Raw genomic sequence first — 23385 nt, 5'->3', positions numbered from 1 at the left:
GTCGAGGCCAAATGCAGGCAGTTTTACCCCATGTCCAAGTGTTGTCTACAGTAGCATGCACTTATACAGATTATTTATGAGGCTCTGTTATTGTAATTTCCATAATAATCATATGGTGTTGCTACAGACAGGCGAAAACCCTGAAATTATAAAGGTGGGAAACAGACAGTTGTTGAAGACTTTAGGCCTGGAGGTTAACAGTCAGAGGGTATCAAGTCAAAATGGTAATGTAGTTATCTTTGGACAGAGCCAGGCTAGCTGTTTCCCTCTATTCATGTCTTTGTGCTAAGCTAAGCTAAATAGCTGCTACATATTTACTGTTCAGATAAAGTGGTATCTCTCTTTTAACTCTCAAAGAAGAGACAAATAATAGTATTTCCCAAAATTAACAAACTATTCCTTAAAAATTAAGTCAAAGCAATGTCTCATGACCCCTTTTCACTGGTTGCATTATATGTCGATAAGTTGCAAGCAGTGCAGCTGAAGCTTGATGCTCAGCTTTCAGATTGTTTCATTTAAAGGGACAGTCACGCCAAACTCAATAATACATATTTTCCCTCTTACCTATAGTGCTGTTTATCAGTATAGATTGTTTTGGTGTGAGTTGCTGAGTGTTGGAGATATTGGCTGTAGAGATGTCTGCCTTTTCTCCAGTATAATGGAACTAAATGGCACACGGCTTGTGGTGCTCAAAGCAGAAAAAATAAACAAATAAATAAATTTTAAAAACTCAGCAGCAATGTCTATTTCAAGAAATCATGATCCAGTTACTCAAGATAATCCACAGACCTTGCTGTGAGCAGTTTCATGAAGGAATTATTTTCTTATCAAAAATGAGTTGGTATTTTTGCACTTCTGGTTCCCTCATCTTGAAGTCAATGAGTTTGTTTAAATGGGTTTTTTGTTATATGCCTGAGATACGTTCTGTGGTTAACACAAGCTTGAGAGACTTTCAGGTTTTGTTCTACAACATAAAATATGTACATTGGTAAATTCCCCACTCGTAAATGTTGAAGCCTTAACACGTCTTAAAAAAAGATGGTTGCTAACAGGTGGCTAAATGAGACTACAGAACCTCATCATGCTAAAAAAAAAGGCTTTACAGCCTTGTTGGTGTAGTTTGCTTGTAGCCTTACATTAGCACTAGCATTTTACTTCCAGCAATTGCATTTATGCTTCAAAAAACATAAAAGTGGTGTTCATTTGTCTTGCTGAACAAAACGCGCAAGTATCAGAAACTTTTGTTTACCAGATATCTTACTTTGTGCAATAAAAAAAAGCAATGGAAAAATCCCACTGGCTTTTTGTTGAGGGAACCAGGGTGGTGCTAACTCCCGAGTCTACAAAACAACTTCACCCCTGCAAAAGTCAGCTAGCTAATGTCACAGCTCAGCTGAGGAGGACGGCATTAATGTTTACATCTCATGCTGTCATGAGCATGAGCCTCTTATCCATGAGTAGATGCACACTTCCTTCCGAGTGGTGATGCGATTGGTGGGTGTAGTTCCATACAAAGAAAATAGTTCCTACATGAAACTGCTCACAACAAGGTCTATGGATTATCTTGAGTAACCAGGTCATGATTTCGGGAAAGAGACATTGCTGTTGAGTTTTTCAAATTTATTTTTTTTTACACTTTGAGCACCACAAGCTGAGTGCCATCTAGTTCCATTATACTGGAGAGAAGACAGACATCTCTACAGCCAATATCTCCAGCACCCAGCAACTCACATCAAAACAATCTAGACTGATAAAAAGCACTACAGGTAAGAGGAAAAATATGTATTTTTGATTTTGGGGTGAACTGTCCCTTTAAAAAAATTTTAAGGCTTAAAACGGTCAAACTATTAGGTATTTCCCTAGAAAAATGTTATGTTGAGAATCATCAGCAGTGCTAAATTATGTACTGAACAGTGATACTAACAGATGCCATGACCCTGAAGGAAAACATCTGACACCCAGAGACAAAGTTAGGGATGAGTGGGATGTCATGGCGTACATATGTCACATACAACACTGACACAAAAACAACAATAATCTTTAAGTTTTGGACAGTTGAATCGTTGTGTAACCAGTCGCTACTGTAATCTGAGAAAACCCGTCTTTCACGAGACACATTAATACAATCTGACACTTCTTCAATAAATAAATTAGCATCGACTCCAAAATCAGCCCAAACACTGATGCAAACACACACACCCTCCGATCTGGGTGTGTGTTTGCCCATGCAGCGCTCTGAGAAGAGAAAAGAAAAGTGAGAAAAAAGAAAATGGCATGCAGTGAAAGGATGCCTCCTGAGAGGAAGAGAAAGAAGGAAAGTGAAGATGGTGATGGTGATGATGATGATGGCGGACAGTACCCAACGTACCAGAAACGTTAGTCCTCACTGGTCAGTGATAGTGATTCTGTAGAAGGAACCATAGTCATGTGTGGGACAGAGGTGTAGTGAGGAAAAAGAGGGATGAAGAGGAGGAAGAGAGAAAAGGAGTGCAAACAGTTACAGTGCAGGAAATGACCAATGTCACATGTGCTCAGCTCTCACTTTGGACAGACCAGAATACAAAATGAAAAACCACAAGTTCAATGCGGAGGATTTAAGATTTTTTTTTTTTTTTTTTTTTTTGTGAAGATTCTGAGATACACCTGCATCTGATTTTCGAGGCCAGTGAGAGCTTTGCTCAGCAACGTTAGTGTCTCCTACTTTAAAAGAGGCAAGCTGCTACTCTGACAACAAACAGGTCCAGGATAAAAGAAAAGTTAGCTAGCTCACGAACACAAGCAAGCACAAGGCAGATACAGATAATGGAGAACAGAGAAGAAAACCCTCTCACGTTCATCGCAGTCACTGACACATTTCTTCACTAATCAGATGAGGACAGTGGTGAGGTGGGCGTAAGTGACGAGTAGTGGAGGGTTAGATATTGTTAGTGATGGTTGACAGCGTGTTGAAAGTTCAAAGTGGTGGCAGAGAGGTACCAATGAGTTGACTGTTTCCCCAAACCAGGAGAAAAAGAGGAAAATAGTCCACTGATGAAGAGTTATATCACTGTCTATCCATCTATTCAGGGATGTCTATCAATCTACCCATCTATCCATCTACCCTCTATCACAACCAGAGCTCTCCACTTTCATTTACCTCCTTTATCCCCTCATCCAGGTGTCTTCACATCCCCCTTAGTAACAGAGAGTATCCACACTTCAGCTTGGATCGCTTGTCATAATATTATAAACTATGGTTTGGATGCTAATGTCCTTGTATAACCTACTGAAACACGGCTGTTTGTTTGAAAGGCCTCTCATGGTTTCACTCACCTGGGCACACTTGGGGGTGCACGGTTAGGCCGGGAGGGCACGGTGGGTGGTGGCCCGCTGTAAGGGTCCGGAGAAGCCCCCGGGCGAGACGGGACTGGGGGTCCTCCTGCAGGAGGAGGTCCAGGTGGAGGACCACGAGAGCCGGGGCGGGCTGGAGGTCCCGGTGGAGCCCTGCGGTTTGGAGTTGGACTGGTGGCTGGAGACCTGGTGGAGAAAAGAGGAGACATAAACCACTGCGCTAGAACAACCAACCTGATCATGGTAGCATGTATAGCTCAAATTTTACTTGATAGTTCAAAAGTGACTGTGATACAAATATATATCTTTGAGGGTTAAAAAAAGCCAACTCTTCCCAACAACCATTCCCCAAAAAGCCCTTCTTCTGTCCTCTGTCTTCTCTCATCGTCCCTTACCTTCCTCCGGAGCCACCCCGTTGCACCTGCAGCCAGGAGTCATCCACAGGAGGCGGCATGGCGGTGGTTATCGTTGATGTGCTAATGTCACCGATGATGCTGAGGGCCTCCCGCAGGGCGTGGTACATCCGCAGCATCTCATCGCGGTGCATGGCTTGCTCCTGAGACTCCTCCATCAGCGTGTTCTGGTCACCGCACGAGTACAGCTGGGCCAGCAGTTCTGCGTTGATGAACTCCTTAGTCTGGAGAAAATGAGATGGCATTTTTTGATAAAAGTTTCTGTGAGTTTTTGTGGAGCTCTATGTTTGAAACATATATGAATCTGAAAGAGCTAAAAAATGGCCAGCTCACATTGTTAATCATGAGGTGCATGATGGTCTTCGGCATCAAGTCGCGGACGGTCTTGTTGACGATGGCCATGTAGGAGTCAACTAGGTTACGAATGGTCTCAACCTGCCGCTCCAGCTGAGGGTCCATGCTGTGCATTATGTTGTCAGAGCCATTTTCGTCACCGCCATCACTCTGTGGAGAGGAATGAGGGAGAACTTCAGTTTAGCTTCAGCATGAAAGAGTTAGAGAAACAAATACAACATGTTAGATAAAGGGAGACTGGTAAACACATTAGTCCTCCTAAATAACTGTTCATGGTGAAACGTTGACATAAACAGGATGAAATGCAGGATGCAGACCAAAGTAACATACCTTTCCTTCTTTCTCCTATAAGGTCAAACAGCGATGAGGAAAACAGACATCGAAAGAGGACAGATACAGTATCACATGAGAGACATGACAACATTTAAATAGACTCCAAATACACATCCAAACAACTCTCAACTTACTATATATATTTCCAATGCTTAGCATGAAAAAAATACTTTGATGAAATCTTACCGTGACCCGTTCAGGATAAACTCCGGCTCTGAGGAAGGAGGCCTTCCATGCATCAATGTCTTCCTGAGTCTCACAGGCCAGCTCCAGCTGACGGTAGTCCTTATACACATTCCTGTAAACACACACTGTTGAATGACGTTCTTCATGCTTTCATATATTATTCTTTAATACCTTACAGTACATTTGTCACTAGAGCTGCTATATATTCTTATACCAGTGGCTGGAAGTAGGTAAGTACATTTACTCAATTACTGAGGTACATTTTCACTACATTTCAGAGGCAAATATTGTCCTTTTTAATCCCCTACATTTTTTTCACAGCTGTAGTTACTTTTGAGCTCAAGATTTGACATACAAAACATATGATCATGTGATATATTAAACTACACAACAGTACTGTATATAAAGCTGTTCAAAACAGCAAACAGTCATGTCCTGCTTACATATTAAAGCCTAAATCATTCAACAATATAATAATAATACTGACAGGAGTCATTACACATAATTAGTACTTATACTTTTATTACTTTCAGTACATTTTGCTGCTAATACCCCTGCACTTGGTGGTGACAGAAGTTCACCACTAGTTGTCTTTCATGTTATTTAATAAAGTGATAAAACAGAATAATAGGAGTTATAACAAAGTAAATCGTAATACAGCTGAAAGGTCAGAGCCCCGACACCTTGAGCGTCCTCCGTAGGTCTGACAAAGTATCACAGATGCAGTCTCATTATAAAATGAAAGCTTCACAGAGGGAGAGTGTAAGGGAGGCCTCCGGTTACCTGATAACCTCTGTGAGAGCAGAAGCAAAGCAAGTCTCTCATACACCGATGAAATGTGTTCAAGGACACGGTGACACAAAACTTTAACTCAAGAGGCCAGCAGCACCATGTCTATAAATAGGGTAATGCTAAATTTTGTTCTTACAAACGTATGCAATTTTTTGTTAGGATTTTTACTTTTGTGTGGTGTTGCTGTTTTTACTTAAGTATAATATCTAATGACTTATGAGATCTCTTGAAATTTTACATGTATATCAGATGAATCATTAAAAGTTTAAAAGGACAGTTTACCCCAAATCAAAAATACGTATTTTTCCTCCTGCCTGTAGTGCTGTTTATCAATCTATTTTTTTTGTGTGTGAGTTGCAGAGTGTTGGAGATATCGGCCGTAGAGATGTCTGCCTTCTCTTGTATATAATGCAACCTGACAACTGTATCCCCATGCAGAAGGAAGCGTGCATCTACTCATGGGTAAGAGGCTCATGCTCGTGAAAGCAGGAGATAAAAACATTAATGAAGTCCTCTTCGGCTGAGCTGTAACATTAGCTAGCTCAGTGGTTCTAGGTGAGCTAGCAGTAGTTGCACGCCTCCTTCTGCATAGTGACATGGTTGGTGGGTGTAGTTTGGTAGAAGGACAATAGTTCCAATATGAAACTGCTCACAACAAGGTCTGTGGATTATCTTGAGTTACCAGGTCATGATTTCTGGAAAGAGACATTGCTGTTGAGCTTTTCAAATGTGTTTTTTGGCACGTTGAGCACCACAAGCTGAGTGCCATCTAGTTCCTTTATATTGGAGAGAAGGCAGACATTTCTGGGGCCAACTTCTCCAACAATCAGCAAATGACACAAAACAATTTAGATTGATACACAGCACTAAAGATGAGAGAAAAAAAATTAATCTTTTGATTTTGAAGTGAACTGTCCCTTTAAGTGGGCTACAGAGCTAAGGCCACAGTAATAGTTTATTTATTTTGCGGAGAAGTAATGTGCTTGAATATGACATTTTGCTCCATTGTCATGTAATCACTAATGTGTAATAGTAACAGTAATGAAAACCTCTGTTCAGTGTTGAAGAGGGCAAAGATGTGCTTGCTGGACATGAAGCCTTTCTCCACATCGCGCAGCTTCAGGTTGTCCACCTGCAGCATGTACTTCTTCTCCTTCTCCTGCAGGAGGCGAAAGAGAAACACACTGGTCATTCATGAGAGCGAGAGAAAGAAGCCTGACTTGCTCTGTGGGTGAGGAATTTGGCTAAAGAATAAAAATAGTCATAGAGATTTACAGTATTTTGCAGTGACACTGTAAGTTAGACCAAAAATAAAAGAGCCTCTGCAAAAGTCAGAGTTGGAATATAATCACTGTGGGCTGATCAATTTTCTACTTAATATATATTTTTATTATATTAAGAGAAACAATGACAGAAACTTGATTAAAAGAGACAAAAAGAAAGCAGATGAAAGAGCTTGGGGAAATCAGGAGTGAACGCTCACATATTGAATTTAACAGCAGACAAAAAAAGAGAAGAAAAAAGGGAAGAAAGACGAATGGGAAAGTCGTACACAGCCCTCGAGTCTGTGGTTTTGATTACAGTTGTGCAGAGTAAAAAAAAAAAAAAAAAGGGGTGGGGGGTGGGGGGCAAGCAGCAAATGAGAAACACACACATACAGAGAGAGGGAGAGAAACCGCGCTGCAGTGTAGAGATCTCTTGTACTTGTAAATCTGCACACAACATATGATATCCAGACATCCAACTATTTATGAATCAGGGAACCTCAAAGTTAGTCAGCTACAGTCTGACACATGCCAGCACTCTCGCTCCTTCACTATCTCTCTTTCTCACACACACACGCACACACGCACATTGTGGTTTAACTCATCAAAGTCTATTGTTACAAAATGAAGTTTCTTTACCGAGGGTTGTGTGCGTGTGTAAACATTTTACTATCGACAGTAAAATTAGTATTTAAAAAAAAGAGAGAGAAACCAAAAATAGCACAGGGTGAGTGAGTTCCTTTAAACATACACTAAAGATGCGCACACACACACACACACACACACACACACATTGCTTTGGTTGCAAACAGCACCTTTGAGCGTAGTCTCTAACTAACCTTAAAACCATCTGGATAGCTAACCACGGGCCTGCCCTGCCCAACCCAGTGTGTGTGAGTATGACTGTGTGTGTGTGTGTGTGTGTGTGTGTGTGTGAGTGAGCAAGAGAGGGAGACAGGGGGTTGCGTGTGTGTGACCAAACTCCTTCATCAAAGGATTTATGACCTGTGCAGCCAAATGGTCATATCCCCTAAATGCATGTAAAAACTCACACACACACACACACACACACACACACACACACACACACACACACAACATTTGGCAGCAACAGTACACCCAGGTGCTATACAAAAAAAACTAAACAAGCAGTCGCCCCAGACTGCTGACATCATCATTTATAGGGCAAAGAGGTCCCCGTCCTCCGACTCAAAGTTTGTTCACTACTTCTCCATCTTCCTCCTTTTTCTCGCTCACTCTTCATTTTTTTTTTCCCTCTTTCCCCTTGTTCCCTCGCTCTCTCTGGCTTTTCCTCTCCCTGGGAGTGAGCAACCTTGGACTGATTCATACATTTTCCTCTCCTCTGGCCAGTAAATCCAGTCAGGAGAGTTGGAAAGGGAGGAAGAAGAGGAGGGGGACTGGTGTGTGCATGATGTGGGGAAAGTACAGAGAAACTGAATTAAAGCAGAGACAGAGCAGCAAAGTATTTGTTAAAACAAGCTAGATTTAATAATATGGACACAAGTTGGTTATTATGCAACTACTCTAAAAAGTTAGAGGAGGTTTGATGCACCTAAAAGCCAGAGGTGTGGACCCGAGTCACATTAATTTGAGCTGAGTCAGACTTGAGTCACAAACTTGATGACTTTAGACTCAACTTGACAAAATCAAAAAAGACTTGCAACTCAACTTGGACTTTGATACAAGTGACTCGTGACTTCACTTTGACTTACGCCTTTCGCCTTAAAAAACAATTGATACCTTTCCCCAAGCTCAAGGAATAAAAAGTATGTTATTTATCAGTTCATTTCCTGAATCAACTAATGTTAATGCTATTCATCCCCAGCATTACAAACACTCATTGGAAAAAATGCACCAAAGATAATTTTGTTCATGTACAAAACTACAGAATGGTCAACAAAAACTGAATTGCAGTATTCAAAACTTGCAGGTCAAAAAGTACAGACAGAGATGCAGAAACTTCTAACTTCGTTTGACATTTGAAGTTGCACAAGATGAGGCTAATATGAACACAGCCAGTCCCTCTAGAATTTTGCAGGCTGTTTTTGAGTTTGTTGCAGTCTAAAATGCCTGATTTTACGGCAGCTTTTCTAAAAATTGTGATGCATGTTGCACTGTTTATAAGTGTTTTTTTGCAATGAAATTGTAAGATCAAGTAAAAATGGCAAAAGTAACGATGCAGTGACTCAATGATGAGTTTTTCTCCTCCTGCTCTCTGTGCCTGGCTAGCACAAGCTAACACAGCAGCAGCAGCTCAAAGCCATCACAGAGCTGAACATTGTCAATAAACTAATAGCAACACCAAAATGGCTCAACTCTTTCATTAAACGTCTAAAAAGGGTAACATTAGCCGTGTGATGCTAACAGTTAGCCCTGTCATTGTGTGTGACTCGGTTCCAGGTGCTGAGCTCACTCCTGCAGCAGTAGTGTCATGATAAAAGACAGAAAGAGAGAGCAAATCAATGCGCTGCGTGCAGCTCTACAGTGAAATGAGATTTTACCTGTTTTAAATAGTAAAAATTGCGGTACTATTAAAATAGTAAAGTTGCGGGGATTGGCTGAATTTGTATCAACATCCTGGAGGTAATGCATAGCTAGCGAGCTAATGCATAGCTAATGTAGCTTAATAGCTAAGTAACTTTTTAACAAACTTACAAGAAATTATTACAAATTTAAAAAATAATCCATATTTTTTATTAATTAAACATATTCTCTTGTTAAATTGAGTTGTTTAAAACTCAAAGTTCAGGACTTGAGACTTGACTCATAATTTGTCAATCTAAACCTGGGACTTGACTCTAGGCTTGCCTTTCTTGACATGGGACTAGAGTGCAAAGTCTTAAGACTTACTTGTGACTTGCATAACCATGACTTGGTCCCACCTCTAAACTGCTAAAAACAAGACTTGTCAGAAAACAAATCTGAAGGCATGTATGAATGAGTATTATTACATTTTCCCCACCTCTGACAGATTACCAGGTTTTCTCTCCATCAATCAGCCCATCTTGCATGTGTGTGTTTTCATGTGTGTGTGTGTGTGTGTGTGTGTGTGTGTGTGTGTGTGTGTGTGTGTGTGTGTGTGTGTAGTTGTGTTGAGGGAAGTTGGGAGTTGAGTGCTTTCCCATATGCTCCCATAAAAGCCAGCCAGCAATAGCGGCCAAAGGTACAGATTTCCGACGTTCTGCAGCACGCACACAGCAGGGACGCATGAGAAAACAAACTCCAACATACAGATGCACACATGACATGCATTAGCTGTATGAGATACATACGTACGAAGTCCACACACACACTTTACTTGACCTTTATCCGCAGAAATTTTACTTGCATGAGACCCAAACTCTGTGAATCAACTTCCAAGAGACAGACGGGCAGAGACATACATAAACACTGCCAGTAAGGAATGGATGTGTGATGGCCAAACCACTACTGGGCTGTGAGGAGACTTCCCTTCTGTTTGCAATAATCACCATGGAAACAGTAAGGTTTTGTGTGTATTAAGTCCTTTCTGCTTGTACCTATTATTTAATGCATTTGTGTGTGTGTCTGTGTGTTTAATCAGTATGCAAGGGAAGAAATGTAAATGCAGAACAGGTTTTTGAGGACATTTAAGGAGCAAATTATGGGAAGCAAACCAGTAATCCAATGCTGGGATACACCTTTAGTTAAACTATGACCTAATGTCACACACTGCCAGGAACATTCACATTTGTTGATTTATTCTCAAAGAAAATGTCACCACTACAGTCTCCCTTTTAGTATTTGGGAGGGATTGCAATGAATGTACATCTTAAATAACACAATTCTCACTTCTCACATTCAATTCATGCAAGAAATTTATTGACTTTTATCATTAACAGGCAGTGATGTAACTACAGTCCCTCGCTGCAGGTCCCTTTTGCTGTTTCCAGCTTCTACATGAATCCCTCCAGCAAGCGTCTGTCCTTCTCTGGGACGACCGCTTTCCACTGTTTTTGGAAGGCACTGTGGGTAGAAATCTTCTGGATGATGTCATGTCCGTGGCGCCTCACATCCGCTGCAGCATCCATACATATTTTGCTCACAGCAACAAGAAAGCGTTTGGTGAAGTTCTTGCCACCTGTAAGAGTCCGTGTGGCTCCAAGGATGTCACATAACTGGCTGAGGTGCTGAGCTGCACTCATTCTAACCGCAGCACTGCGGTGAATCAGCCCTGCATTCAGCAGCGCGTTCATGGTGCAGCCGGGGCTGCAGTTTTGAACCATGGCATCCAGCGCCTGATTGGCTTGCTGCTGGATGAAGGTGTTGGACTCAGACACTTTCAGCATCAGGGCGCAGCCTGTGTCCTCCACCATGTCATCCATGATCCTCTGGAGGTGAGTATACATCTCACCAAGAGTGGCCATAGCGGTGCAGGACACCGTAGAGTGCGGGTTTTTAACCTCCTCCTTGACACCCGCACAAACCTTACGAAGAGTGGCCTTCAGTGCGTCTGGATGGTTCCTTGCCAGATGTTGGATAGATGTTAAGCCATCTATTTTTTTTTGCCAGTCAACAGAGCTGAGCAGTTTGAAGATATCGTCTAGGCTTTTCTTAGGACTGGACAACGACCGCAGTCGCTGCTTGTCTTCATCAGTCTTTGAAGACGACCGTCCCACCTGGGAGGGTTGAGTTGGCTTGGCTGTGGTAGGAGGAGAAGGAGGAGTGGAGGTGAGAGATGGCTGAGGGATGGATACCTCAGCAGGACTTTGAACCTCCACTTTGCTGAGACTGTCCTGAGAGCTGGAGCCCCAGTCTACCTTTAAGGCCTCCTGCCTCAGATGGGCATGAATGGCCTTATCCTCCATCAAGGTCCAATAGTTGTGCTCAGCACTTTTTTGAGTAGTTGTTTGGTCCCTCTTGTATTTAGAGGTCCTCTGATTACCTGACTCCCTGGCAATAAGGTCAGCCACCTTGTAGGCTTCCTCCTTCAGATGAGCATGCATGTTCTCATTTTTCATGATAGACCAGAAGCTGTCCTCATCGAGGTTTTCACAAGTCATCTGGCCAAACTTGGACTTGGGCCTCTTCTGACTGTCCGTAATCAGGTCAACCACCTTGTAGGCCTCTGCCTTGAGATGAGCATGCACAGTACCATCTTCCATGATAAACCAGAATTTGTCTTCATGAAAGATTTCCATAGTTTTCTTGGCTCTGTTGTCTTTCCAGAAACAATGCAAGTTGTGTGGTGTAGCTTGGTACACACGGGTAATGTTGACAGAAAGATGCTCTTCACAGTCAATCAGTCAAGTAGTTCTGATTCTATATTCTGTTCTATACATGTTATGATATTGCTATTCTGTTGCTAGGGCAACAGCTCTGGTAACTGCTTACTTCCTGTCAACTACTACTACTTAAAATGTTTATCTTGTCAAGTTTGAAGTGATCACACACACACACACACACACACACACACACACACGCACACACACACACACACCTCAAGTCCCAAGTCAAACACACAAGTCCCAAGTCAAGTCCCGAATCCTACACCTTGATTTTTAAGTCCTAAACAATTCATGAAGCACTGTTCACCATATGTAATGCCATTTTCAAAACGGAGCAATGCTAAACATCAACGTATTTTTAACATTTGTATCTATTCTATTAAAATATGTTTGTTAAAACAAGCACAACTAAAATTAGTCCTAAAAATTTTGTATGTTTCTGTCCTGTCTTGTTGTATTTACCTTATCTCTTAATCATAAAATAACTATAGTTTTCTCTTCCCAAATTTGTAAGACATTTTCTGTAGGACAATGCTTCCTTTACAATGATATTGAATGTTATTGTATGTTTTATGTCGAAATAAAATAAAAAGAGTTGATTTGGGAAATTAATTGATTCATGGCACACTTTTAATCTTTAGGCTTGGTAAAGAGTATCAAGTATTTTCAAGTCTAAAGGATCAAGTGCATGTGAAGTCAATGATTTATGGGATTAAAATACTTAAAGAAGTTTTTCAACTTAAAAAAAATAAATATATAAATAAATATATATCAACACAACTAAAATATAACAATATAAAATAAATAAATAAATATAATATTAAGTTGGTTCAACTTAATTAAGCTTTTTGAGGTCAAAGCAGTCATCTTGGTTTTACTAAACTATTTGAGTTCTCTTAAAAATGCCAAAGTTGGAACGACTCGAAAAGATACATGCAAATTGTTACCTTAATTATTCTAAACTGAACCAGTGGATTATTTTTTAGAGTTTATTTCATCAAGTCAAGTCTAAAGTCATCAACTTTGTGACTCGAGTCTGACTCGACTCCAAGTGATGTGACTCAATGGGCAATTCCTCCTTGTGTGTTTGCTACAGAGATTGGTGGCAAAACTGCCTCTGATGTTGTTGTGTAAAACAGTGAAATATACTCTGAACTGCCAGTTTATTAAGTGAACCTAGCTAAAACGACTGCTGTCTAATGCAACAGTCCTGCAATAATCTTAACCTCATGAAGTTTATAATGTCAGAAACTGTTTTAAAGAGGTGTTGATTCAACTTTATGATCATTTTGGAGGCTGCAGTTTGTGCTGCTGTTAAACTATATTGTGTTATACAGAAAAGTGTCTCTGTTATTTAGCCTCCTCTGACAGATATAAATGGGGTGGACAAAATAATCGTCAGTGTGACACAATACAGTTTAAAAGCTGAATCAACACCTCTCTTTTCAACAGAGGTAGGATTTATTTCAGGGCTGTTTAGCAAGCTCATAACTGGATATTGAGTGTATGTCAATGTGACCCTGCTTATGTCACAGTAGCAAAAGATGCTCTGGGTGTGGCTGTACTTGAGGTCATAGTGTACCCACCACAAAACCAAACCCTCTTTGAGGAACTGTGTCAGTCCACTTTAATAAATCCATGCTCAATTAATCTGTTACGTCTGTTTTAAACAGCCACGTGTGAGAGGATGTTAATAGGTTGGTTCACTCCATTGTTCTGTGGATTGTCCATTACTCAGGATGATTCAGACTTTGCTGTGAACAGGGAAAGTACCAAAGAAACAGTTCCTTTGAAAATTACTGACGTCAAGCTTTGTTGGTCATCCACAGTACCGGGAACACTGATTCTAGAAAGAGATGTTCCTGTTACATTTTTTGAATACCATTTTATAGTGTCACCTCCATTATATTGGAATGGAAGAAGAAATCACAAAGGCTTATTCATAAACACCACCAGAGTTAGTTGGGAAAATATGTCTTGGGTGAACTGACCCTTTAACCTTGGATACTGGGTTTGAAACCATCAAAAGTGGGTTTGCATTACACTGGTCTTCATTCATCCATTCATTAATGTGCATGACTGATTTTACTAGTTTTCTCAAACAGTGTTTTTGTATTTTTATGTGTGATGTGCCTTTTTGTTTGAACCTCCACTGCCACATTTTTTACCCGCACACACACACACGCAGTAACCCAGGCAGTGCACTTAACCTGTGGTGTTCGGAGCAGTGTGTGAGCAAAGTATTTTCCATGGTTTTATTTTGCTAGTGAGTAATAGCAGGCTCATTATGAAAAGCCAGAGGAAGTTCACTTCTGGATTCATAAAGGCACTTCACCACTCCGCGCGCCGTCCAAAAAAACGTCTCAAAGACTCAAACACTAATTCAGAATGTGGATGAAATATGGCCTCACACACACACACACACGGGCACACACACACACAGGCATGCTACAGTATATATAAACATACACACAAGCGGGACCCTTACATAAACCGTATCCAATTAACACTTTGAAACAAATCTGAGCAGTTTGGTGGGCAAAACCAAGAAGATAGTCGTTTACAGCATCCATGTTGTTTTAAGAGGCTGCATGTCTTAGTGTGTGTGCATGTGTGTTTGTGTGTGTGTGTGTGTGTTGGTGTGTATGTTGATGGGAGTCTGATAGAAAAGTCCTGGTGACTTGGGCCATGCATCAAAGGGCTGCAGAGAAGCCGCACGGCATCTGGGAGCAATAACGCTGCCTCTAACCCTTCATTACCACAAAGACTGGGCCCTGGGTGGCAGCCAACGGCAATTTTCACAACCCTCCTCCTCACCTCCCTCCGTTTTTCTTTCCCTCCATTCTTCTGCCATTCCGCTATTGAGTTCTGTCTTTAAAAAAAATTAAACACAGAGCATTTCTGTACACGATGGGGATGGGGAAAGACATAAAAAGGATGGGATTTGTTGGGTTTGAAGCACTTGTGGAAAAGCTTGTTTAGCTCCTATGCTCAATGCCAATTAGACAAGTCCAGTCAAATTGATTTATGGAGAGCTTTTGTTACAAAATGCTTCATAGAAAATCATTATCATAAACATAATGCACTTTTGGAGGAAGAAAACAAAACAAAAAAAGGCATATTGCTGAGTCTGAATATAATCAAAAATCCCACTAACGCATGCAAAATGTGTGTTTGGTCTGTGAGTAATACACTTTTGAGAAACAGCATCTGAAGAAACGTAATTTGACTTAATGCCGTTTGGGCTTCATTTAAAGTAAGGCCACATGTTGCCAGCGTTTAAATCAGGAACAGCAAACAATTTGGCCGAGAGAATTCCGAATGGGAACAGCTAGATTGGAGCTATTCTGGGACGATGTGTAAAAACACACAGCTGTCAGTGACTCATCGAGCTGCAAGGTTGCGCAGTGATGCTCATAACAAATCACCTTGGGCAGCACGCCAGCGTCCGCGCTCTCTAGTACTTCATATATCTTGGGAAGTGCTACTTGATTAAAGTTTCTCTAGCTCGTCTGTCAGCCTCAGACAAATGCTTCAGGACATCAAATCTAATCGGAAAATGTCCAGATTCATATGGATTTTCATATAAATTCTCATGTTTTCTTTGATTATTATTTAATGTATGACATGTTTTGTTTGGCCTGTGGAACTTGCTTGTCATTGTGTCGTCTTTTTTCTCTCCTAACATAATCTTGGCTGATTCTGCTGACTATAAAAAAGTGACAGCCTTTGTGCTCTGCTTAGCTCTTCCTGTGGGAATGAGCGCAAACACAAATAAACTCCTTCATGGGGAAAGGAAACGTGGTGTCCACATGACAATGACACATTCAGTCAGCGGTCCGGCTGAAGCACAGGCTGGCAGGTCAGTGATACCTTCCTGTTTAGCAGCTAATTGCCAAGCAGTTAATTATCTGGGCTGCGTTTACCCCTGCAGAAGGTCAGTGTAACAACCCAGGGGCTGGCCCGGGACATGTGATCAATCACTGGTGACCACCAAAGAGTCAAAGACAGAGGGAGGGGGCACCGCAGCCCGCTAACCACATAAACACGTGAAAATCCCCACACGTCTAGCGACTGCTGGCTGATGGAGGGCAGAGGCTTTGTTCAGCCTTTGTGTGTTTAGTGTCTGTGCATATTTGGCACAAAGCTCTCACCTCTCCTGAGAAATATTCCAAAGTTTGCTTAAAAAAACATATGAACTCACATTTGTGAATTTAAACATTCATATCCATGTCTAAGTGTGTGAAATGACAAATAAAGCCTGTAAATCGCTCATTTATTCACATGCGAAACAAATATTATCAGATGTAATGAAAGGTGCAAAAAAGACAAAAAAGTGCACCTATTAACTGAAACATTCACATCTGCGGTAAGTGTGTGATGTCAGAATACATTGAGGTAAAACGTTCACATATGTAAACCAACATGAACTCACACAGGGGGTTCTTGTAGGTTTCACAACAGTAAATGAACATTATATAGAGTCCTATCCAGTATATACGTGGGTATGCACATTACAAGTAATGCACATGTAAGTATAATTTTAAGCCAGTAATCTACTCTTTACTTTCCATGACCATATCTGGCCACAGTTTTTATACCAAAATCTAAAAGAGACAACAGTTGCATAATAAGGTGCTTGTACCTCCAGAAAAACACTGAGATCTTTTAAAAGCTAGTAAGTTAAACATAGTGTAGGTGAAAATGTAGTTAGCTAGCTGACATTAGCTACCGGTATGCTAATTTTTCATGTGTTAATCTGTGACATTATGATTATGACATTAATTTATCTTGCAGGTCTGTTGGGCTTCTAATTCATTAATCCTTGTTAAAAGGAGTTATGATGTATTCACACTACGAGCAGCGCAACATCGTGACCAGCTATAGCTATCATCGCCAAGTTGCCATTGAAGTGTTGCACAAACGCTTGTTGATGTAGTTATGTCATCATGAGCTTGTGTGTGTCTGCTACTTACAACAAAGCACCTCAAATAAATGTCATCTTAAGTTTGTATATCTATGGTTTTGATCAGTATCTGAGCCCCATTTCAACATCACACTTTGCATCGCATCACTATGTGCACCGCAATACTCACAAAGCTAGCAAAGCATCGGCTAACTAAGCTAAATGACACAGTACCACAGCTAGAAACAAAAACAAACAACAGGTTGATGTTTCTACGTGTCATTGGAGTGCTGAAAAAAGTCTAGGCCAAATTAACTTTGACATGTAGCCTGTTGCCGTGTTGCTTGTGGTGTGAACACAGCATTAGGGCTATCAGTTCATTAGCCTGTCAAAAGGTTGATCAACAACTAGAGGTTTTATTATTATTTTGCAAGGGCCTCTTAACAAATATTAAAATGGAAAGTAAATTGTAGAGTAGGATTCTCAAAAAGTAATTTTTTGCTTTTAATTAAGTCATTCTTTATGTGAGTAATTGTACTTTTACTTGAGCATCAGTATTCTACCCACCACTGGTTCTAACATGCATTTGGGGAATCACTGTAATAGAGGCAAAATTAGAGGAAAACAAGGGAGAGTGTTAGTCCTAATCCTGTTTTACTAACACAATCATTTCATCACAGTCATTTCATCGTCAGAACTGCACGGTCCAAATACAGTCAGACCTAAATTAACTGCTCGAATACTTTTTATAGAACAAGGAACTGCCAGAATATAAAATTTGCACTTCTAAATCAAACTTGTTCTGCACATAACACAGAGGGTGTGTTTGGACTGAGTATATTTTTATGACATGACTGTGCCAGTGGCGGGCAGTTCCAAGGGTGGAGAGGGAATTTTTTTTTTAACTTTACACATTTACAGTAAATGTGATATTTATAAAGATAAAAATATCTCACTTATGTCCAGGTTAAAGGTCAAACTGTAACTCAAGCTGATCATTAAGACAAAAAACAACATATGTATGACAAAAAGTAAAACATAGCTATAAATGTGACACATGCAACATGAGAAAACATTGTTTATAAGCTGTAAGACACACCAGAGTTCATGCCATGTGTTATTAAACACATGCAGGAATCTTTAAATGTCTGTCAATCCTTCTTCAAAGGAGGCAGTGAGCCTGCAGAGTCTCACATACACATGACAAAATTACAAACTGCACACACACGCACACAGGGTGTATACAACTTGCCAAAAGCCATTAAGTGCACAAGTGTGGTTTCTTTTTATCTGTCCCGTGTCTGTTTGGGTCTAATCCCAGCCTTTGTTTCTCTAATGATTTTTGTACTGACATTGTGCTCCGGATATGCGAGGAACAATCGGGGGGGAAAAAATGATAATTTACAGAACGAAAAACATACATTACTCATTTATCTCATCAGCCAGGCAGGGTAAACTTTGAATTATCCACAAACCACCCTGTGTACCTCCTCGGCCCACTCTGACACGCTGCGGTCGCCACTCATCTCTCGTTTCTCTTGTGCAATCTCTAACCAGCTTTTCAAATGTTTTCTTTTAAAATGAGACGCAGTAATTTATTCATTACTGGTTTGGGTACCGTTGTTAGCATTTTTCCATCATTTGGCCGTGTAGTCAGTTCTGTCTGTCTCTGAGTCTGACGTAATAGATTTACATTTAAAAGGCAGCAAAGATAGAGGACCCAACTTAACCATTTCTGTTTATCTGTAAAGGCGTCTTATCACCAGTGTGTGTGAGAGAGAAACAGTTGACTGTGCCTGTATTTGAACCATTCAAACTTGATTAAAGAAGGCATTTACACATGAGGGATACTAAACTTTACTATTTCCTTTTACTTTTAACTTCTTCTCCACCACATTTTTGAGGGAAATATTGTACTTTTTCCTGTCCTCTGTATTTCCGAAGTCTTTGAGTTGTTAGCAGCTCCACCAAGGAGACACTGCAACCTTAAACTTCTCACGTGGTTTCACATAAATTAATATTTAAGGCCTAAAGAGAAAAAAGTATCCATGACATGTCACAAAAATCAAATATTGGAGAAAATTCAAAGGCATAAAAACAACTTTGGTGCCGCAAGAATATAGTTCCTACGTGAAACTGCTCACAACAAGGTCTGTGGAATATCTTGAGTAACTGTGTCATAATTTCTGTAAAAAGTCATTGCTGTTGACTTTTTCAAATTTATTTTTTTGGCACTTTGAGCACCACAAGCCGAGTGCCATCTAGTTCCATTACCTTAGGGAAAATGCAGACATCTCTATGGCCGATATCTCCAACACTCTGCAACTCACACCAAAACAATCTAGACGGATATATGGCACTACAGGTAAGAGGAAAATGATGTATTATTGAGTACATTTTATTGATAATACTTATGTACTTTTACTTAAAGCAGACTGAATAAAAAACAATGTATGGACTCAAACAAAAATAATCCCCTAAGTCATCACTGATCACCCACTAGAAGTGTGTGGTGGTGTGTTTAGACCCTGCCCTCTGCCTTTATTTTCTCCTTTTATTTTGCTGTGCTCAGGGCGTTTTTGGGCGTCAGCCTTTGGGCAGTGGTGTGTAGCCCCCAGCCACAGCGTGCAGGGTGTGAGGGCTGGACTCTATAAAAACATAACGACCAGGTGCTAGATTGTAAGCATGCATCCAAGAGGAAGCTGCGAAAATGGCCAGACACAGTGCCAGAAAAATGCAAATATATCGAGGGTAAAAGCCAAGTGGACAAGACTTGTTCAGCTGGGGAGGCGGAGCCAACTTTGAGTGCTGTGTTTACAAACCGCAACAAAAAAATCCCACTTATTTGGCCTTTAGGTATAATTTTGAACCCATGACCTTTACCTGTAATGGAGTATTTAGAAATGTATGTATTGTTTGTTTACTTAACTAAAGAATCTGAAGAGTTCTTTTTGGACTACATCTGAAATACGCTGGACCCTGTCTTCAGTTTTTCATTTCAGCAAAGAAATAATAATGACATGATATTAAGATGGAAAAAGAAAATAAAAACCAAGCTATTTTGTGGTTGACATTCATGTCATCCAACAAGAATGATGGCGATTGTACATGCTATCTCTATCCTGAAAACTATCTGCGGGCTTTTACTGTAACTCGGCTGATTGATGACACTCGCATGAAATATGGGGGATCACATTTTGGGGCTGCCGTTTTTGGGTTTGGCTGGCGTGTTATACACAAATATAAAGCATGGTCTTCACAAGCTTAGCCTTGCCACACTGATGCAAACACACGCAAGATACAATTACACCCACACAAACTGACGGAGTCCTTCGCTTCGTGCCGTATCAAAATACAAAGATGGGAAAAACGAAGTCAGAAACTTCATGACAAGACAAAATAACATGGACTCACAGATTACACTAGATGTGTGTGTGTGTGTGTGTGTGTGTGTGTGTGTGTGCATAGTTTCTCAGTATTTCTGGCTTTACTGACTAAGAGTTTGAAAAAGAAGCTGCCTGCCTGGTCATCCAAACAGTGGAAACAATGTTGGTGTGACCGCAGCGCTCCCCCCACCCACCCATTAAAATCTTCTCCTTCCAATCCTTTAACTCGAACTGCAACAATCATGAGGATTGATTCTCTTTTCTGGCTTGGTGCTCAGCTGCATTTTTCGTATTAGTTGAAGCTCCCCACTCGCTGGGCATCATCTCACCTCCTTTTCGCCCCACATTTTTAAGTTGCTTCCTACTTTCATCTCCATTTTCCTCCCCATGCCTCTCACTTTTCCTCCACATCCCTCCATCTCTGCCGGTACTGCTGACTCGTCTCTCCCGGGATTGTGCCTGCTTTGATTTTGGAGCTCAGAAACCATAGCTAAAACAAACACACGTCCTTGGCCACCTCTACACACACACACATACACCTGGAAACGCTAGCATTGATTACTCCTGTCTGCCAGCGACAGGAGTTATGTGAGTGTGTGTGGGTGTGTGAAACGAAGAAGGTGAAGGAGGCAAACTTTGACTACTTATGTCTCAACTTTGAATTACTTTTCCTTCTTGTCTACACACACACACACACACACACAACCTCTCTCGCTCTGGTTCTGATTTACCAGTAGTATGTCACCCTTCACCAGCACCCCCCCTCCGTGTGTGTGTGTGTGTGTGTGTGTGTGTGTGTGTGTGTGTGTGTGTGTGTGTGTTGGGAAGGCTGCAGAGCTGCATAAAGGGCTCTTTATTCGAGTCGGACAGGGAGAGGAAATCAGCTTTAGAAGTAAAAACAGAGGGAGCAAGAGAGAGATGGAGACCACAGGGCTGCACATCTGGAGTTATTACAAGGCTTCCTCCTGCCTGCCAAGAAAACGCCGACATTCCTGCCCTCACTACAAAGACCATGGAGCCTCTGCTCTCACTCCTACACACACATCCATCACTCAGAAACCACACATACACTCACATGTACCATAAGTAGAGATGTGCACATACAATAAGTGGATGGGATAAACACGCAGGCGCTTTACCAAACACGTATATGCCTCCACGTGAGCACACAAAAGCAGACGTCCTTCAATCTGCCCACATACGCTTCCACTAAAGCACTCCCTCCCTCAGCAGCAAATCCTTCACTCCCTTTCCAAACTTTACAACGCACACGCCAAATGAGTGCGTCTCACTTCCTGTTCACCTTTGACCTTCCACTTTCTCCCCAAAAGCCAGAGAAGAAAGACAGAAAAAGAGGGGGGCAAAAAAAAAGCCAGACAGAGGGAGGGGAGAGACGAGAGGAAAAATGGGGGGCCGACGAGCTCCTCCTCCTTCTCTCTCTCCATATCTCCTCACTCTCTCCTTCCTTTTTCTCCTTCTGTCTCTCGAAGGGGAAACTTGATGGCCAGTCCTTTGCCACGTCGAGCCTCCAACCGGTCCACCTTGCTTGCTACCAGAGCGCCTTTTTTGCTCCGGGAAGCCTTTGGTAGACAAATCCAAAAGACGCAGAAGTCGCATTAGATCGCCATCAGCCTGTTTTCACCTCAGTGGTGCGGCAGCGTTGATTCCCAAGGACATTGGGAGATGAATCGGGGCTAACAAGTCAGGAAGGAGACAAAACACAAATGAGCCAAGAAGAAGAGACATCACTCAAGATAGCGAGACGCGCAGAAGAGAGAGGAGACTGTCAAATCGCAGGTATAACCTCTTTCTGTTTGGTGTTTGTCAAGAAGACAAAAGGTAACATATTCCACTGCTTTGAGAGGTGGTGGGTCAGACTTAGATCTCAACTGACCACAACTATTCACTGCTAGGTTTCTAACCAAGAAAGTTTGAGAACACTTGGAGAGCAAAGCTGGCTTTTGGGAGTTTCATTTTTTTTTAACTGATAGCTTAATCTCAACAGTTTTTTAAACTGTTTAACGTCTTGTGAAATATCCTGGGTTTTATTTACTTTGTTTTGGCCTGGGGGTCAACGAGGACAAACCAAGTTTAGGTTGTACAAATTTGCGGTAAATGGGGTATGACCTCTTTGTGTGCGTTTATACATTTGCACTCTCTGTATGTTGCCTGCTTTGATTCATTTTCAGCAATGCAAAACACATGGCACTTGGGGTTTTTTTTGCAACAAAATATTTGCAGATTGAAGAAAATGAATGAATAATTGAAAACTTGACCAAAAATATCCCAAATAATACGCAGAATACACTGAATAACCATCAGGTTTATTCAATTTTTTTTAAGCTTCAATGTGTCTTGGCAAAAATGCATTTCTGCGTCTGGTGTCTCTCTTCCAGAGCTGCGTCTGGAATGCTGCTGCTCACAGCGGGAAACAGGAGGGAATGTCATTGAATCTGCCAATCAGTGGCTATCACCTCTGTCTAACCTCTCCTCCTCCTCCACCACCACCTCCTCCTCCTACTCCTTCACCTCCCTGCCGGCCCCTTCATCCATCCCTCACATGCTGTTTCTCCTTTAACCGCACAATCAGCCTCATCAGCACTTTGTAGCACACCGACTATGAGAGCAGAAGGAGCCGGAAGATACTGGAGTCACAGTGAGTATAGTTTTCAGAGTGTGTGTGAAACAGCATCTTCATTCTGCTTGGCATGAGTAAAACCTTCTCCACAGCAGCATCCTCCAGTTGCCCAGCCCGCCTGCCCAGTGTTCAGACTACCTGTTCAGGAAGTAGTGGTTGTACAGTAGTCTGCACATTGGTTAGGCTGGCCGGGGAAGCACGGGACGACTTGCAGTGGCCGAAATAGGGACAAGAAAGGGAGCAAGAGTGCTCCAGAGGGCATCCAGCAGGCACAAGCACATCAGGCTGTGGGAACACACAGCACCACCCTAAGTCCATCTGGACAAGCCCGGGCACAACCCTAAATAAAGCACCCAAAGGCTCCACCGCAGAGGTCTGGCACTCGCTTATTCTGGATTTATGAGTGATGGATACATGAGTCCCGATTTTTTTTTCCAACGGTTTGAGACATAGTTGTTTGTCTTGCTGTATATATATTTAGAAACCTATATATTTGTATTGTTTGATTTGTCATT

The 23385-nt window shown here is 41.4% G+C and overlaps 1 protein-coding gene across 10 annotated transcripts in view; it reads right to left on the bottom strand.

The window, feature by feature from the left end:
• The window catches only part of dnm1a (dynamin 1a), a 69042-nt gene that overhangs the window by 3398 nt on the left and 42259 nt on the right, over nucleotides 1-23385 (bottom strand). For 6 of the 10 annotated variants that reach the window (XM_050053120.1, XM_050053122.1, XM_050053124.1 and 3 more), the window contains 6 exons: nucleotides 6458-6567; nucleotides 4617-4728; nucleotides 4428-4442; nucleotides 4077-4247; nucleotides 3726-3967; nucleotides 3313-3516 (listed from right to left, as the gene is read on the bottom strand). In XM_050053120.1, the coding sequence (XP_049909077.1) occupies nucleotides 3313-3516; nucleotides 3726-3967; nucleotides 4077-4247; nucleotides 4428-4442; nucleotides 4617-4728; nucleotides 6458-6567 (854 nt within the window). The remainder of the gene's footprint in view (nucleotides 1-3312; nucleotides 3517-3725; nucleotides 3968-4076; nucleotides 4248-4427; nucleotides 4443-4616; nucleotides 4729-6457; nucleotides 6568-23385) is intronic. The other 4 variants (XM_050053126.1, XM_050053128.1, XM_050053127.1 and 1 more) reach the window with 1 other exon arrangement.

This window comes from Epinephelus moara, chromosome 9 (genome assembly GCF_006386435.1).
Source record: "Epinephelus moara isolate mb chromosome 9, YSFRI_EMoa_1.0, whole genome shotgun sequence".
Lineage (NCBI taxonomy): Eukaryota > Metazoa > Chordata > Actinopteri > Perciformes > Serranidae > Epinephelus > Epinephelus moara.
This window is presented reverse-complemented; position numbering and strand designations above follow the sequence as displayed.